We start from the raw sequence: 18446 nt of genomic DNA, 5'->3' as shown, positions 1-18446 counted from the left end.
AGAATGAATGGGAGAAGGGTGGGAAGGGAGAAAGTGTAGTTTATTGACAGATTACCAATTCCCTCCATCCAAGGAGAGGAGAGGGGAGTATGACAGGGTGGAAAGTGAAAGAGGAGACCGAGTGAGCAACGATGAGTTCATGAGACGGTGGGGAGGAAAAAATGGTGAAAGGAGGAGTTCTGAGAAAGAAACATGGGGAAAGGAGATAATAAAAAGAAGAAGAAGAAGAAATAAGAGATGTGTGGAAAAAAAGGTATGGAGAGGGAAGTTGAGAAAACAAAAGTCTACTGTGTGTGTTGAGAAAAAGGGGAATGGATACATGCGTCTACACTGCATTATCCCCAACAAACAGGTCCTCCCCACACTGATGCTATCATCTTCAGCTTCTGTGCGTATGCATATGTGAAAGGTCCGTCGATGTTTAGATGACAACAGCGAGTGACCGAGGATTAGATTGCCAATTCTAATATAACTGAAGATACGAGATCTTAGAGTGCTCATGTCAACTGGGGAGAATGGAAATTGACCCGAGTGAAAGCAGTCAGGAGTGGAGTGAAGGCAGGGAGGATTGGGGCTGACGTTAATCCCTGAGAGGTTTGAATAGTGAAATAGCGTACCTTGGGATGCAGAGTGATGAGGGGGGGATGGAGCTTTGAAGGTGATGCAGGTTGGGGGTTTAAAAGAAGGAGCTAGCTGAAGCAGAGAGGGGCTGGGGGCGAATGTTAAAATTGATGAGGGAATGTCAGATTACAGACATGATTAATTCAGAGGGGGAACTATATTCAATGAGCATGAGGTTAGCAGGTCAACCACACATCCTATCAATGGGAATGGGGAGTGATCGGCCAAAAAAAAAATCCAATTTGTGGAGTTATTTTGTCTGTTACGGGATGAAAGAGACACAAAGATGCTGAAAGGGCGGGTGAAACAACCTTACTGATATATGACTCACCAGTGCGTCCGATCATATTAGCCAGCCGTGGGGAGTTGTTTTGCAAGCCTTCAATTGTTTCGTATAGAGAGTTGGAAATCCGGCGCTCCTGGTTGTCCAGTAGAGAGGTCACTGGATGCTCTAAAACTGGAGGACTGCAGGGGGCTACCTACAGAAATCGGGAGGGAGATGAGGAATAGGGCTTATAAAATGCTACAGTGCCAAATAAATGTTCCATTTAGTATGATGAATATTATTTTTCTTAAAGAGCCGATATGCTTCTTTTTTTTACCATAATCATTTGAGGTGTATTCACATTCATACTTGAAAGGTTATTCTCAAACACAGTACCTTAGACTGTGCTTGTCAATTGACAATAATTGAAAATAGTAATTGTAATAATTCACTACTTCTAGTATACTATTATTCTAGTAATACTTCTAGTATACTATACTATTAATACTGCACTTTGGACAATGACATATACAGCATTATATAACATAAATAACATACATACATACATACATACATAATATATATATATATATATATATATATATATATATATATATATATATATATATATATATATATATATACATACACACATTGAGCTCTCTTCATCTTGAGTTCCTCTGATATTAAAATACCTGTAAATCACATTGAGACTCACAGAAGGTCCCGGTCATTAGTCTTTTTCCACCCTATTGTTTACATTTGCATCATGCTTTTGGCCTATAAAAGAATCAATATCCCAAATGAAAGTAGTAGTGTAGACACAAATCCAAATCACAGATTTTCAAAAAAAAAATGTTTTGAATTGGTCGTTTATTGATTATTTTTGCGATGTGCATGTACCGTCCAAGAAGCTATACGCACACACAAACAAAAAATTCACACACAAAGGCAGAAGTGGGTCAGCATAATATGGCTCCTAATGTGATGCCATCAATACTCCAGAAACATGGAGCTGGGGCTTCAGCGTCCTTCTCGGCTTACGTGGGTATTTTCTGGCTCAGCAGTGTGAAAAGGCTCCTGTAATAGTCCGAGCTGGATAAAAGTCCATGGATTTCCCATAGGCCGATAGACAGCTGTCTCCAACAATAAACTCCAGCAAATGGACCAGTGACATTTGCCATGTGGTCGATACGCCGCACTGCTGGTTGTTCAGCCCACTGTACACTCAGTGCATGTGTCAGTCTTGGCAGGGGGACATGGTTAGCGGTTAGTCTTTGGGTCTGGAACCACTGGGCTCAGATACTGTGTCCAGTCTTTAAAAGCCAATAGTCTGTCAAATGTGGTATTTTCAGGATATAGACAATGGAGCTACCACAGCAGGAGTCAGAAAGTAGAGAGGGAAATCAAATCCCAATCGCATCCACGTGCAGAAAGTTAGAGAATAAAGCTTGGGCCCTGGTCTTATTTCCCAAAATGCTTTGTAGCAGCCTGTAGGCAGCCGGGGGAATGCACTGGAGAACTGACCTATTACAGATAGCTCCCTTACAGCTAGATTGTCTTGTGCAGTTCAACTTTGTACCTCAAGCATGCTTTAAACCAGGAGGCCCTGGCTAATATTGATGTCTCACAACACACTGCTGGCTTACGGCCAAGAGAAAGGGGAGTAACAGATCAGACAACCACTGCAGCAGGAAGATAGGAGAGCAGGGTGAGAGGAGGAGAGAAGAAGAGGAGGAGGTGGTGGGGAGTTTTTGGTAAACAAATGGAAGGAATAACAAGAAAAAGGAAGATTGTGGGGGTGTTGGAGCTGAGGCCTCAGTGTAGTGTGGGTGCTGCCAAGTTGCCTCCTCGTGGGAGTAGCTTACCCTGGAAGACGCATTGCAAGGTAGAGGGATTGTTTAATATAAAGAGAGGTTTAATGAGGTTGAGAGCGCCAGACTTTATCGGGACAGAGTGTTGATAAGAGCAAGAAGCAAGGAAGGAAAGTGTGTGTGTGTGTGTGTGTGTGTGAGTGTGTGGGTCAACACAATTACAATCAAAGTGACGTCCACTGCCAGCCTTATTATAAAAAGCATGTCCCCGGATGATTCACACTCAATAAAGCTCAAATTGACTTTAACTGAACCGCTCTATGCACCTTTTTTTTAGTCTGCTTTAGATCTGCCATGAGCTGAAAGAAGTAAGATGGAGTGTTTCAGGTAAGAGGTACGAAAATGGTTTGAACAGAGCAGCTGAGAAGCAAATTATATGAAACTAGGTATAGAATGTGTCAGGACGAATAGATCACTGAAAGACCACTATATAACTATCGCTGAGCTCTGAACAGGTTTATTATTCATTGGCTTCTATGGCAAATAGACTTTGGAATCAATTTAACAGCGGCAAAATGGCAGCTATTTAATCTTTGTGTATCCAGTATTAATTAAGTCTGCCTCTGTGCATGCTAATGCTAGCACACTGCATATGTTTACTGACCTGTGACTGTTTACTGACTAGCGCAGGACAAGCTGTGACATTTTCCTGTCAAATCTGCACACTCTGCTTCCACCTGATATTTGATATCATATCACAGTAGGGATTCAACATTTAGGTCTTTCCCAGGTAAACGTCTTTTGATATGGTGCCATGCAGGCACACATGCATTTTGTCTTTCCTGCATCAGGGGCTGCAGGCTAATAAAGTATTGACATGAACAGAAGAATTGAATAGTTAGAATGAGCATCAATCGTCACAAATTGCCTCATGAAACAGAGAAGATGCTTTTGGGGTACCACAGTGTTAAAACCCAACAACAGCAACATTGAGTTGACAAAGAATCTTATGTGTCCAAAAGTGGATGTGTTCCTTTTGTTTTTTCAGTGTCTTTGCAGAGATCTTAGTCCTTTTTTACCACCGGTTCTCATCACCTCATCATGTCTATAATCTGGTTTAATCTAGTCATTTTTCGAGTGGATTATCCTGTTGACTGAGGGAGAGGGCAGGGCACTTACACTGAGCCCAGTCAAGATCATCTGCTGCTCAGCTCCCACTGGACACACTAAGCATGCCCGTGTGTGTTCAAGGTAATGCTGTTAATTGTCTAAATATGTGTTTGTGTGTGTGTGTGTGTGTGTGTGTGTGTGTGTGTGTGTGTGTGTGTGTGTGTGTGTGTGTGTGTGTGCATACCTGTATTCATGTGCATATGTGTTTGCGTTGATATGCTTCTGGGCTAAGTGCAGACTCATGGACTAATGTGTTTTTGCCTGTGCACCAGCAACTCCCTGCCCTTGAGTACTCAGTGAGGGAGAAGAAGCAGTGTGTTGACAGGGCTAGTCTTAAGCTGTCAACTAAGGCTAATAACATCTAGTCCATGGCCACTTCCTGGCCTTCTATCCTGGTCTCAGCCTGTTGCAGTGGCTCTAATCCAGTCAACCTCCATCATAATGCTGTAATTACAATCCTTAAGCTACTGCATCCTGCCCCAGGCAGAACTCTCCTCTCTGCTGGCTATACCCCATTTTCATTAGCTTCTCACATCCACCTACAGCCTCATCTAAAGTCAGTGCTTCCCAAAGTGGGTGACCAAGTCTTTTAGGAGTTCTTAGCAAAACTTCAATTTCACAGAAACATCATTCTGAGATGGAATCAGCACAAGAGCAGGGTATGTGTTTGGAGGAATTTCAAGCTTACGAACTCATGCTATGTAAGTTAAGACAGTCACACCCCAGGTCTCATTCAAGTCAGTGTCCAACATAACCTCATAATCTTTCCCGGCAGAGGAGTACTTCTTTGTGAGGGAATGTTTTGTTTTAGGGCAGTCTCCTTTTGGAGGTCGGTGGTCCAACCACAGCTTTTGCATACTTCCCAGAGAGATAGATAGGCTAGAGTAGGCTTTAGCATCTATGTTTATGGCGCCTGCAATATCTTTGTTTACATTGAAGGCTCAGCTAAACTTAAACGCTTTCATGTAATTCATCAAGGTCTACTGAATCTTCTTTAAGTATGTGAGTTGTGCTGCTCTTGAGTTTTTTCTTGCTACATGAAAACAAACTCAGGGACTCACTCAACTTGTTTTCATGATCCATGCCACTGCCATGCACCCGATACATTTTAGGATTTGAGTTCTGCACGCTACTTTCCATTATTGATTCAACTTTATGCAAATGTCCTCCGACACAATGCAACCAACAACCAGGTGAGCCAATGACACTCAAAAGCTCAGAGTTGTTGACTTGTCAGCTCCACTGAAGTGGAGTAAGGATTGCTTCTAGCACTGATAAAGGACCGCAAAGTCTCAGTCGCCATTGTTGTATTACAACGGTTTAACAATGCATACCTCATTTAAAATTAGACAGAAAATACACTATCATGTATAGGGAAATGTGTATATGTGATGATCCAAAGCAAAAGTCCTTGTGTGTGTCCTCATGCCTGGCAAATAAAGCTGATTCTGATTCTGATTCTGAAAACAACTGTCCAGTCAGAGAAGATTATGTCTATTACATGCTTAGTACAATTGTATAAGATTTAAGATTGGCCAGAGCTTGCCTACTACTTTGTATCCGCATGCGGGAATGCAAGTGTCTACAGCCAAGCTCTGTGAAGCAGCACTGATAAAAGCTATCATTAGAATGGTAACGTGCTCATGGTAACAATTCTAACATGTTGATGTTTAGGTATGTTTCCCATGTTCACTATCTTTTAGTGCATTAGCATGCAAACAAGTGCCAATTAGCACAATATACAGCTGAGGGTGATGGGAAAGTCATTATTAAAAGTTTGACTTGATAATGGTTCTAAATTACATGTTATGACCGTTAATCCTTTAGAGAATATGTGTGCCAAATTTCATGGCAATCTATCCAACAATTTTTGAGATATACCAGTGGAACAACAAGGAATTAGACCAACATTGCAATCCACAGAATTGTGCTTGGATAAAAACCTAAATCAACACAAAAACATTCAAATGTATACAAAAAAGCTTAATTAACACCATACGGCTAAATATTGTTGGGTTGTGTTTATCTCATTATTGGATAGAAGGTTCACTACCTTTATAACCAGTTACACGGCTAATACAACATATACAACCACTCTGTCATCTTGTCATTTTGTGCTGACAATGTAAAAATGTTATAACTTATAGTAAGATGGATTGTTGTTGTATTGATTCCATTTTATGTGAGCTAGTTTTTAAAAATGTTCACTCAACAAGTATTTTACATTACATTTCCTTTTCTCTCTTCAGCAGGCACCTGTCGTTCTGGTTCCAACCTGTCTAGAGTTGTGTCGTCGTTGATATTAGCCAACTTAAAGCACAGAGCAATACTAATTCATACAGCTAACAAGTGAACACAGCATGTACTATGCTGCAACGTGAAAGGAATTAAGAGGAATGTGTGTGTGTGTGTGTGTGTGTATACTATAATTGTTTGGACTTTATAAATTATAGAGTGTACTCTAGACCTACACTATCTGTAAAGTGTCTCGAAATAACTCTTGTTATGATTTGATACTATATATAAAATTGAATTGAATTGAATTGTATGAGTGTGTGCATGCGTGTGTGTGTGTGTATTCACATACACGTGTGTGTTTTGCTTTTAAAACACTTGGGTTTTTAGCAGACACTTCACTTGGGCAGTCCTCCATAGTGCCCAAGCAGCCCACTCTACCACCAGATTCAATATATTATTTTCTCAATTGGTCCTATCGAGTTTCCCCTGCTGCTCCTAAATGAGTTAGTCCTCAGAGAGCCAGCTGGGAATGAGGGCCCAGCAGCGCTGGAATTGCATTTCTGCTGTTCTGCGATGTACTTTCCTCAATTTAGTCACCACTTCATTGCAAACTGCATTTCCCAGAGTGCACCGCCGTGTGCCCACACTCTATTCTCTTCCCATGAATCACTGCTGTTTGCTTTGACAGCATTGAAGCTGTAGTCCCTACAAATCATGATCTAACTTCAATCACTCCATATTAAGTGGGAGGGGGAGGTCGAGACAGATTTCCCTCCCTGTCTCTTAGTTCTGATGTGGGCCAGCATCTCAATGTTTTAAGGTCACTCCCAGCCGTGGTCAGCTCAATACTAATAAAACCATAATTTACTAGGCCAGGACTCTGACTGATAGCTCTCTCAAGGCTCTATCGATCAGCCTCTCTCTCATCCAAGTGAGCATCTTTTGTCAGGGCGAGCCACTTCCTTCCCACTTGTCTCTTTGCATAAACGTTCTCTTGTGACTAACAAGCAACGCTTTTGGAATGGATTACAAACAGGGCTATTGGCATGCTGAGGAGACTCTTGCGGTGCCCTTTTATATACAGAACAAGCTTTTACATCCACTCTCTTCCAGAGTGAACTTATCTAATATATTTGCAAGCTTCTATGATGCAACAATACTAAGGTGAACGCAGGCAATAAAGTGTTTGCTGCTTTGATCTTTCTCCTTTGCCCCCTGCTGCTTCTCATCCATAATAAAGCAGTGTTTCAGCCTGACCATGTTCCCTAATGGTTAGTTGTGAAATGCAAGAGTATGGTATCAGATAAAACAAACTGTTTTAGAAGAGGTCACTTTTGCTTTTTATCTCTATTCATGCTATCCAGACATCCTTATGCATCATGCTGTTATGAGCCTGTCACATTCCTTCAATTCAAAGCACTGCAGTTAATTAGCTGTCATGCATATCAAGTCCACAGCAGTGTAGAAAATGTCACAATGACACTAGTTAATTTGTTGAGGAACAACTGCTGGACATTTCTACAAATGTGGTACTATGTCAGTGGCTTAAGGAAATGAGAAAACATGAAACCAGAACTGGGTTTCTCACGTGACTAAATGCACTGGGCATGGTTTCTTGTCCCACATGGTATTTACATAATTGTGGTTGCTGGACTGGAAAGTCTTTCAAGTGGTCAAAAGAGGTGCTGCTTTACATAAAAGCTTTACATTTATATATCTTGAGGCGGTCTTGACGGCAAGCTGTGCTGAGACAAGCACAAAAAGAAAGTGAAAGTTAAGAAATATCTAAAGCAAAGTACTGAAGTGATAGCACTGTGTTCCTTAGGCAGAAGCTTCTTCTCATGAATTATCAGAAGAAGTCTATGGTGAAGCAAGACAAAGTAAAAATAGACAGTGAAATTCCCCTCAATCTGTAGATGTAGTATCTCAAACACAGACAGGGAATATGAGAAAAGGTTCTTGGTGGAAGTGTGTTTTTGTTGGTCGGATTAATTCAGTGCTTCATTGGCAAGTTGCTGCAGCGCTGTCAAGGACAGCAGAAAAAACACAAGACAGGCAGTCTGTCAGATATAGTCTATGACGCTGGAGATCTTCGTCATAAATAACATCGCAAAGGCACAGAGAGGCGTATGCGTATGCCAGGTGATGAGTTTCAAATCAGAGAAATGAAACACAGCCACATGCAGGCTTACCATCAGCCTGTCAGCTTTTAGATGCTGGTGTGATAAATATCTTAGTAGTGTCATGGCTGTTGCATTAGACAGAAACAGACATCCACCATTTTGAGAAAGTTCATAAACAGGAAAAAAAGGCAGAGGTGTGTGTGTGTGTATGTATGTATGTGTGTGCGGTACACACAGATATAAAATCTGTCTTCATCATTACAACTTAAAGCTTTAGTGGGTAACATTTTCATATAAATGAACGTCCATTACATTCAAGCTGTTGCCAAATGAGTTGCTACAAAGCTAATTAAGACAATCAGCTCCACACAACTCTCTCTGGATTTCTCAGTACGACTATGTCCAGCAGATTGTGTTGTCCGGCGACTTTTGCACAGAAACTCGAGTGAAGATAATGACCTCTTCTAAATTGTCCATCATGTTTTTAATCCTCCGTGTCCTCCTTGGCTACTAGCAACAGCATGGAGGGGTAGGGGCAAGCCTTGTATCACATGGATGCAACAACAGTGGTGTTGCCATTGCAGAAACTACGCACTATAGCTTTAAAATGTTAAACATAAGATGCTTTATTTTTCTAATAATCCTCTTTGTATATAAATTAGTTGTATTTCATTATAAGTGGACTTCTTTGTTCTGTTTATTTAATGATTCACAGATATAACAGATTTAGCCACAGATAAAGGCAGAGAGCCTTTAGAGATAAAAGCAGCTGATCAACTACGGAAAGAAAGAGTCAAATAAACTCTCAAGGGTCCAAATTATTGAGCAAATGTGTCTACATATTTAAGAAACTAAAAACAATGGAAGGCAGAAAGATGAAAACTATTGTAACAGAGCTGCATTTGATTCAGTCACAGGACTTTGGGTTTGTGACTCGATGATCAGACTCTGCACTAAAAACGCAGAAGATGGAGAACGTTCAGGAAGTGTGGCCGTTAAAAAAATTGAATTAAAACGACTTTTCATAAATGTAATTGCTTAAACACATGTGACGATATATTAATAGAACTCAGATATAGAAGGAGAAATTAACCAGACTCTGAAGCAGCCCTGCAATTACAATGCTTCAAACAAATTGCCAGTGACCAATCATATCGCTTGACTATCTGGGGCAGAATGGTACTTTTTCATACAAGGGCTATCTGTGGAACCAGAACAGAGGGAAAAGTAATTGTTCCAGTATAGAGTGTGTGGAATGGATATAGAGTGTGTGTGTGTGTGTGTGTATCTGTGCTTGTGTGTGTACTGTGCATATTGGAAATGTTATTACACTTTTTCTTCCGACCTTTGTTTTCTGTCTGCTTGCACATAAAATGCATTATAAGACATAGGTAATAGGGCTGATTTTCAAAAGTAGGCAAAACCGACTGAGGACATTTTGCTACTTGCTGTATTTAAGCTTCAGCCGCTCGTCTGACTTTGATCTTGTGGCTTTTAACTTACTGCTTCTTTTTATAGGCTTGGATAGACGCAATACGGGTCTACAGTTGTCAGATTTTCAATCAGCCTCACAGGGACCTTCTGGTTTTGTGTTACATTAAAAAATAATCCTCATACAGCGCGGCACTCTGCTTTGTTAGACCTGAATACATCCTTAATCACGCTGAAGTACTTTTTTTTGTTTCAAGGTCAGGGAAAAAAATCTCATTTTAACCCAAGGCAAAGGCCACTCATTGCCACTGCTTTACAATGGCAGTAAAAATAGAGCAGGCACTCCACCTCAGACATGAGCATAATCATCAGCAGTATGAACCAGCCTATTGAAACACTTGCCTTCACCTCTCAGAGGATATGCCTGGAAGTCCTGCTGAAAGCAAATGGGCTTCTGGGAGACCTTGGGCAATATGTTGAATTGCACGTACGTGTTTGTGTGTGTGTGTGTGTGTTTTGTTAGGATTATAAGTATATTTGTGTGTGCCTGCTTGTGGAGAGGCTACTCTGAGTGGTCACACAATGAGAGTGTCACATGATGCATTTGATATTTACAATAATGTGTTTCATGTTTGTATCATAGTGAATTTTCTGCTGTCACACTTTAAGTTACATCACATAGTAGAAAATGGATTCCAAATCAGTGACTCGTCTGTGGTTTTGGTTTTGCAAACAGCCACCGAAACGAGCCAGCTTAAACTACCAAGAAACATTACAATGCAATGAAAAGTTTGATCATATTTTAGCATAGAAGACATTATAAAATCAATGCAATTTCCAGGGAGTGAGGTGGCCTGGATACTCTGCACCAATCAAAGCCCACCCCCCTCACGATGCATTAGGCTGTGCTACTCAGCTCCTCTGCCCTGCAGACAGTGATGGATCTGATTCATTTCCATGGTGGCCTCCAGTGCTCACTCCCATTCGGCTGGGTGACAGTGGCAAACTGGTGCTGGCTCCCCACATATCTGCATGGCCAACACAGCAGAGCAGGGGAGAGGGGGGGTTGTAACTGCCGGCAGTCTGTGTCGACATTTAACTTCTGCTTTCTTATTTGAGGTTTGCAACTGACCTTAAATTCTTCATTTATAATCTTATCTTTTCTACCCTGAGTATATTAAAATCTCCTCAATTGACATCACGGTAGGTTTTTAAACCAAAACAGTGCATCTTTAGCAGTGTAGGATGTCCTGTATTGGGAGACATCTCTGCAACATCATAAGTATAAAAATGTCCTTCTAATTCATTTATTGAAAGTGTAATAAACTTCAATGTAAGATTGTCATCCTTCCACCTACAAAGAAGTAGTATAAGAATAAAAAAAATCCATTTTGACTGTTTCTGAAAATGTGTTTGTGACCTTAACTTTTCGCTCAGCGTCAGTCTGTCTACCTGTCTGCCTGCTGGTGAGGGATTAAAGAGGACAGTGGAGTGACTGGACCGAAGTGATAGAACGCACTGAACCTTGGGGCTGAGCTATCCCAGGAGGGACACGTGTCCTCTCCCATAGTTTGAATACGGGAGGGGCAGAAAGAAAAGAGACAGCTGTGTAGACCGAAAACAGCCCGCTGCATGGGGCGTCGGTGATGTGCTTCAGGTACCGCTAAAACAAAGAGATACAAAACATTCAGCTGGAGTAATAGATTCGTTCATTTCAAGGGTTGTTAGATGAAAAAAAGATTACACAGCAGTTTATAACAGAAGGGATTTTACAGTACTGAAAAACATACCACTGTAACAATTATTTTATCTATGAGAACTATGAGAAATATGGTTATCTTAAAAGGTAATCTAACCATGAGGGTGAAATCACATTTCATGGCAGCAAAAGTTGAGCAATACCTAAATAGTTGAATGTAGTTTTAGTTTTACCGGAGTGAGTCAAATGAATACTGTTGCTGTGTCTTTTTCACACAGTGCCGATGCTATTGCATTTTAAAGTTTAAACATTTTGTGTTTCTCAGAGTTTCCACATTTCCCATTCAACTTGCTGCTTCCTGTTAACAGATAAATAGATACATAAATTTTGTTTACCATCTCTGATGTTTATCTGTGTTTTTAGCCCCCAACGTCTCGTTCCAGGCAGTGCTGCCTGGAAGGCACTGGGATTAGGCAATGGTTAGAGTTAGGGTTAGGGTTAGGTGCCTTGAAGTCAACGGTCACAGTGCTTAAAACACCACGGACCTTAATTGTTATAGTAAACAGTAATGCCACAATGTATGGCAAATTATTAGTGATATCTGAGAGAATCCAACTCCAGTCTCTGGCTGTATTTATCCAATGGTCTACCTGGTAAAATAAAAACACGTTGGAGTGGGGGCAGGTGAAAACTGACATTAAAACGAGAAAAAACACAAGAGCAGGGGTTGATGTGTGGTGAGTAGAGAGAGAGAGATGGAGCGCTCGGAGAAGGAGGGCTTGTAGGGAGGGTGAAGGACAGAGATGGGGGACTGACTCAGCGTGATACTCCAAACTGACACACAGCCACGGGACACTGGCTCCAATTAGAGTCACAGCAACACTAATCAAACCTGATCTACAACCTCTGGCTGCAGGGCGAGTGAACGTGCGTGAGTGTGTTGTATTCACACATGAATCCACAATTCTGAAATAAAGTCACACTGTGCTTAGCATTTCACAGTGAGCTACATCATGTTTGCATTCATGTTGGTTTTTACTCCAGTATGTGAAAGAATACAGATTCTCTTAAAGAAAAGGTAGGCTGGTATTAGTTCAGTATTGCAATGGCCATTTCATGAAGTGTAAATCTCCTCGCCTCAATTTCCTTGCCTGTTGCCTAATGGCAAACGTCCACCTAGCCGCAATACATATTCCTTTATCTGCCTATCCTACAGTGTTATTCTGCGGGCCTGTCAATCATAACTCAGTGAAGTGCTTCTTAGATATCATATCAAGGCCCACCGTGGGCAAAGAAAATCATACCGAGAATGGAGGGAAATGTGAGACGTTATCACATATCTCACACAGGAAATGGGACTGTTTGAAGATTTGCAAGGTGGTGTGGTTGCTTCATAAAGTAAATGGACTGTTTTTATATAGCGCTTTTCTAGTCTCTACTCAAAGGGCTTTTACATAGTACAGGAACCATTCACCATTCACACACTGTGGCCGAGGCTGCCGTACAAGTTGCCACCTGCTCATCAGATTAACACTCACACACATTTACATTCCGATGTACAATTTGACATGCGACTGGGGTCTGGGATCGAACCACCAACCTTCCGATTGGCAGATGACCGCTCGACTACTGAACCACAGCCGCCCCAAAGACCTGACTCAATCTGACTCCTCCGTCTCTCGCACAAGAGTGTGACTCCCTCCTGACTGTTAGGCTACCTCATTGTTTTTGGACACGTGCCGAGCCACGATGAGCTGAATCATCCCTCGCTTGTTGCCCTCTACCGACATGGACGTGCGCAGGGTTTCCATGGCGTCCTGGTTGCTCATCCCATGCAATGACTCCCCATTGACTGCAATGAGCTGGTCGTTGACTCGTAGACGGCCATCCTGCAAACAAACACCAGCGGAGAGAAGTTAGATCTGAGTCATAGCATTGCTAAATTCTTCTGAGTACTGTCATCATTAGATTTGAACAGGACCAACATGTCCATTGAGCAGCTGCTCCTGAGAGACTATTTCAGGGATCACATGTTCCTTTTCACCAACCAAATCTAGTTTCCTTTTACATACATTTCTATGTCTAAACAATGTAACACCACTTATGAACACTTACATTTAACAGTAATACACTATTTATGGATTTTTTTTAACCAAGCAACCTACTCAAAACATGGTATTTATAAGAAGTATTCAGACCCTTTACTTAAGTTTATACCACACTGTAAACATACTCTGTTACAAGTAAAAATCCTGCATTGAATGTGTAAATACTATCAGGAAAATGTACTTTAAAGGTGCTCTAAGCAATGTCAGCGGGTTTTAGGCTGCAACATTTCTTGTCACATACAGCAAACATATCCTCACTATCTGCTAGCTGCCTGTCCCCAGAACACACTGTAAAAAACATCTCACTATCTGCTAGCTGCCTGTCCCCAGAACACACTGTAAAAAACATCTCCTCACTATCTGCTAGCTGTCTGTTCCCAGAACACACTGTAAAAACTTCTCCTCACTATCTGCTAGCTGTCTGTCCCCAGAACACACTGTAAAAAACATCTCCTCACTATCTGCTAGCTGTCTGTTCCCAGAACACACTGTAAAAACATCTCCTCACTATCTGCTAGCTGCCTGTCCCCAGAACACACTGTAAAAAAACATCTCCTCACTATCTACTAACTGCTTGTCCCCAGAACACACTGTAAAAAACATCTCCTCACTATCTGCTAGCTGCCTGTCCCCAGAACACACTGTAAAAAACATCTCCTCACTATCTGCTAGCTGCCTGTCCCCAGAACACACTGTAAAAAACATCTCCTCACTATCTGCTAGCTGCCTGTCCCCAGAACACACTGTAAAAACATCTGATCACTATCTGCTAGCTGCCTGTCCCAAGAACACACTGTAAAAACATCTGATCACTATCTGCTAGCTGCCTGTCCCAAGAACACACTGTAAAAACATCTGATCACTATCTGCTAGCTGCCTGTCCCAAGAACACACTGTAAAAACATCTGATCACTATCTGCTAGCTGTCTGTTGCCAAAATGTTTGAAAATCTTAATTTGTAAAGCAACTAGTAACTAGTACTAGTAACTATTTAAGTACAGTACTTGAGTACATGAACTTAGTTACAAACAGCATAACAGCATTAACATCAAGTGACCACCTCAAAATCCCAATGACAAGGACTCTGTATCCATGCAGCATGCTAGTCCTGTCCACCTCATCTTTGTACTTACATTTAGGTCATCAAAAAACAATAAATGAAAGTGGGTGGGAGTAGTTACTTGCCTTGCTAGCAGCACCTCCATTAATAATGGATTTGACAAAGATGCCCAAGTCAGCGTGGCTCTCCTTGGAGCGGTTACCCTTGACGCTAACCCCCAGGCCCGCTGAGCCTGAGTCGTTCAGAGGGATCTCAAAGGTCAGGAACTCTTGTGTTCCGTCTGCGGTTAACACCATGTCATCTTCCTCTGGCTGCTGGGGGGTATTAAGGAGAGAGAGAGAGAGAGAGAGAGAGAGAGAGAGAGAGATATAGTTTCTCTTATTGGAGTCGGTTTAAAAAAAGATTTAAAGTAAATATTTGTCATTGCTGAGGCACTGCTGATGTGCTAATAAACTTATTTTTCTAAAGTGAAAAAGAAAGGGCACAAAGCATCTGCACACCGCTCATAGTCTTTTGGGCTGATGACACAACCTACCAAACCAAAGTTGGCAAACTGTTGTTGAGCCCAAATGCAATGTTGCTGTTGCATTTACATTTCTGTTTGAAGTATCCAACTTTAACTTTGGTGAAAAGATAGAAAAACGAAAAGAATAAAATAAAAAAAAATTAGATAACAGACTAGCGGAAAGAACATAGATGGCAAATGACAAGAAAATGGAAAGCAGGCAGGAGACAAGATAAAGAGGGGGAAAATGAGGGGGGCAGGAGAATGAAGCGAATGGATGGCAAGCATGTCACATATCTCAGGGCTGTCATCGTCAATTGGCCGTACTGTCTAGCCGAGAGCACTCATTCGCTCCTTTCCACAGTCATAAACCCGGTGTAGGAACAGTGGGGACGGGGGAAAACTTTGAAAGCGCCAGGTAGCAATTTGGCCCTCAAACAACCCTTGAACAACACCCCTTTGAAGGATAATTTGTGGCACGTTAAGAACCCAACCCTCCTTCCCGGTGCGATCCATGGGCCTTTTGTCGAAAATTACCATAGTGGTGTTTTGTTGCAGGATTGGTAGTGCGGATCACGATGCATGGTACACAAAAAACGGTTCATTTCAGCTGCCAGAGAGGTACAAGGGAGAACTGTAAAGTGTCTAACACCCAGCATGATCGAATCAGCTGGAAAATAGTCCATCAAACAACCACTCCAGTCTCTTTTCTGACATTTTGCACTGGTCTAACATAGAGTATCTGTAAAAAACAAATAACCAAAGAAAAAGCTTTTGTGTCATACAGATGGGGGAAAGAGGCGTGAGAGACAGCTAATGGTGTAGAGAAAACCATCAAAAGCATAGAAGAACTGAAACTTTGTCATGTTGACTACAGGAAAACCTGGTAAAGATTTAGCGATGCTTTAGAATAATTTCAGTTCAGTGTCTACCGAAAGTCTTTGCGCTATAGCCAACATACCATAGCTGAGTAAATGTGCTGAAATCAACAGTTTTGATCTCAGTCCACAGTTTTTCTTCCCTCACAGTTTGACAGAAGAAAATGAGATGCTGCTTCTTTCTCTGAACATTTCAAAGAGGAGGTAACAAGTCTCCCATTCGGATGTGCAAGCATGTGCTATTGGCCACTGATCTGCTCTATTCGAGTTCTTGGGAGTTTGGTGCCTTGCTCAAGGGCACCTTCCCATATGTTTTATCCTCACACACATTTACAGTGGGTACGGAAAGTATTCAGACCCCTTTAAATTTTTCACTCTTTGTTTCATTGCAGCCATTTTCCAAAAATCAAAAAAGTTCATTTTATTTCTCAGTAATGTACACTCAGCACCCCATCTTGGACAGAGAAAAACAGAAATGTAGAAATTTTTGCAAATTTATTAAAAAAGAAAAACTGAAATATCACATGGTCATAAGTATTCAGACCCTTTGCCGTGACCCTCATATGTAACTCAGGTGCTGTCTATTTCTTCTGATCATCCTTGAGATGGTTCTACACCTTCATTGGAGTCCAGCTGTGTTTGATTATACTGATTGGACTTGATTAGGAAAGCCACACACCTGTCTATATAAGACCTTACAGCTCACAGTGCATGTCAGAGCAAATGACAATCATGAGGTCAAAGGAACTGCCTGAAGAGCTCAGAGACAGAATTGTGGCAAGGCACAGATCTGGTCAAGGTTACAAAAAATTTCTGCTGCACTTAAGGTTCCTAAGAGCACAGTGGCCTCCATAATCCTCAAATGGAAGACGTTTGGGACGACCAGAACCCTTCCTAGAGCTGGCCGTCCGGCCAAACTGAGCTATCGGGGGAGAAGAGCCTTGGTGAGAGAGGCAAAGAAGAACCCAATGGTCACTGTGGCTGAGCTCCAGAGATGCAGTCGGGAGATGGGAGAAAGTTGTAGTAAGTCAACCATCACTGCAGCAATCCACCAGTCGGGCTTTATGGCAGAGTGGCCCGACGGAAGCCTCTCCTCAGTGCAAGACACATGAAAGCCCGCATGGAGTTTGCTAAAAAACACCTGAAGGACTCCAAGATGGTGATAAATAAAATCCTCTGGTCTGATGAGACCAAGATAGAACTTTTGGCCTTAATTCTAAGCGGTATGTGTGGAGAAAACCAGGCACTGCTCATCACCTGTCCAATACAGTCTCAACAGTGAAGCATGGTGGTGGCAGCATCATGCTGTGGGGGTGTTTTTCAGCTGCAGGGACCGGACGACTGGTTGCAATCGAGGGAAAGATGAATGCGGCCAAGTACAGGGATATCCTGGACGAAAACCTTTTCCAGAGTGCTCTGGACCTCAGACTGGGCCGAAGGTTTACCTTCCAACAAGACAATGACCCTAAGCACACCGCTAAAATAACGAAGGAGTGGCTTCACAACAACTCCGTGGCTGTTCTTGAATGGCCCAGCCAGAGCCCTGACTTAAACCCAATTGAGCATCTCTGGAGAGACCTGAAAATGACTGTCCACCAACGTTTACCATCCAACCTGACAGAACTGGAGAGGATCTGCAAGGAGGAATGGCAGAGGATACCCAAATCCAGATGTGAAAAACTTGTTGCATCTTTCCCAAAACGACTCATGGCTGTATTAGATCAAAGGGTGCTTCTACTAAATACTGAACAAGGGTCTGAATACTTATGACCATGTGATATTTCAGTTTTTGTTTTTTAATAAATATGCAAAAATTTCTAAATTTCTGTTTTTTTCTGTCAAGATGGGTTGCTGAGTGTACATTACTGAGAAATAAAATGAACTTTTTTGATTTTTGGAAAAAGGCTGCAATGAAACAAAGAGTGAAAAATTTAAAGGGGTCTGAATACTTTCCGTACCCACTGTATATTCAACAGATAAGAGCTGACAACTGTCCTATCCCGAGCCCGCCCCACAGGAAGCTTGAGAGCAGTGCTGTCATACTGTGATTGGCCAGATAGAACTGTCCGTGCGTAGTTATTGCCATGGCAGCCAAATCCACATGAACAATACTGGCAATGAGAGCAATCAACCCCAGAAACCCACTGCAAGACCTCTTTAAATAGACTCACATCAGTACACACGCGTGCACACACACATCCAGATGGATGGTAGCCAGGTGTGTGCCCTTCACAGCTGCTCGGAGAAAGGGTGAAGCGGAGGAAAGAAGGGAATGATAGAGCAAAAGGTGTTTTTTTTGTTTTTTCGGAGGCTAAGAAGTTATTAGGATGCAGCGGTGCGTTCAGGTGGAGGCTCTTTTCAACACCCTCTGACTGAGCCCCTATTCTCTTGACGGCCCTCCTATCTGCCTCTTTTTCTTTCTCACTGCTTTTCTTCTCCTGGTTTCAAAACGGCAGTACACCTGTCTGTACAACTTGCCAACTGGGCTTTGTCCGTGACTGGACCCACAGCAAATTCAGACCGCTGGAATCCAT

At 42.0% G+C, this 18446-nt stretch overlaps 1 protein-coding gene across 1 annotated transcript in view; it reads right to left on the bottom strand.

Annotated features, from left to right (window-relative positions):
* The window catches only part of LOC116672026 (partitioning defective 3 homolog), a 398621-nt gene that overhangs the window by 164216 nt on the left and 215959 nt on the right, over window positions 1-18446 (bottom strand). The window contains 3 exon segments of the mRNA XM_032503572.1: window positions 953-1100; window positions 13080-13250; window positions 14655-14843. Coding sequence (XP_032359463.1) covers window positions 953-1100; window positions 13080-13250; window positions 14655-14843 — 508 coding nt within the window.

This window comes from Etheostoma spectabile, chromosome 22, assembly GCF_008692095.1.
Source record: "Etheostoma spectabile isolate EspeVRDwgs_2016 chromosome 22, UIUC_Espe_1.0, whole genome shotgun sequence".
Lineage (NCBI taxonomy): Eukaryota > Metazoa > Chordata > Actinopteri > Perciformes > Percidae > Etheostoma > Etheostoma spectabile.
The sequence above is the reverse complement of the archived record's forward strand: the minus strand, read 5'-3'. Positions and strand labels throughout refer to the sequence as shown.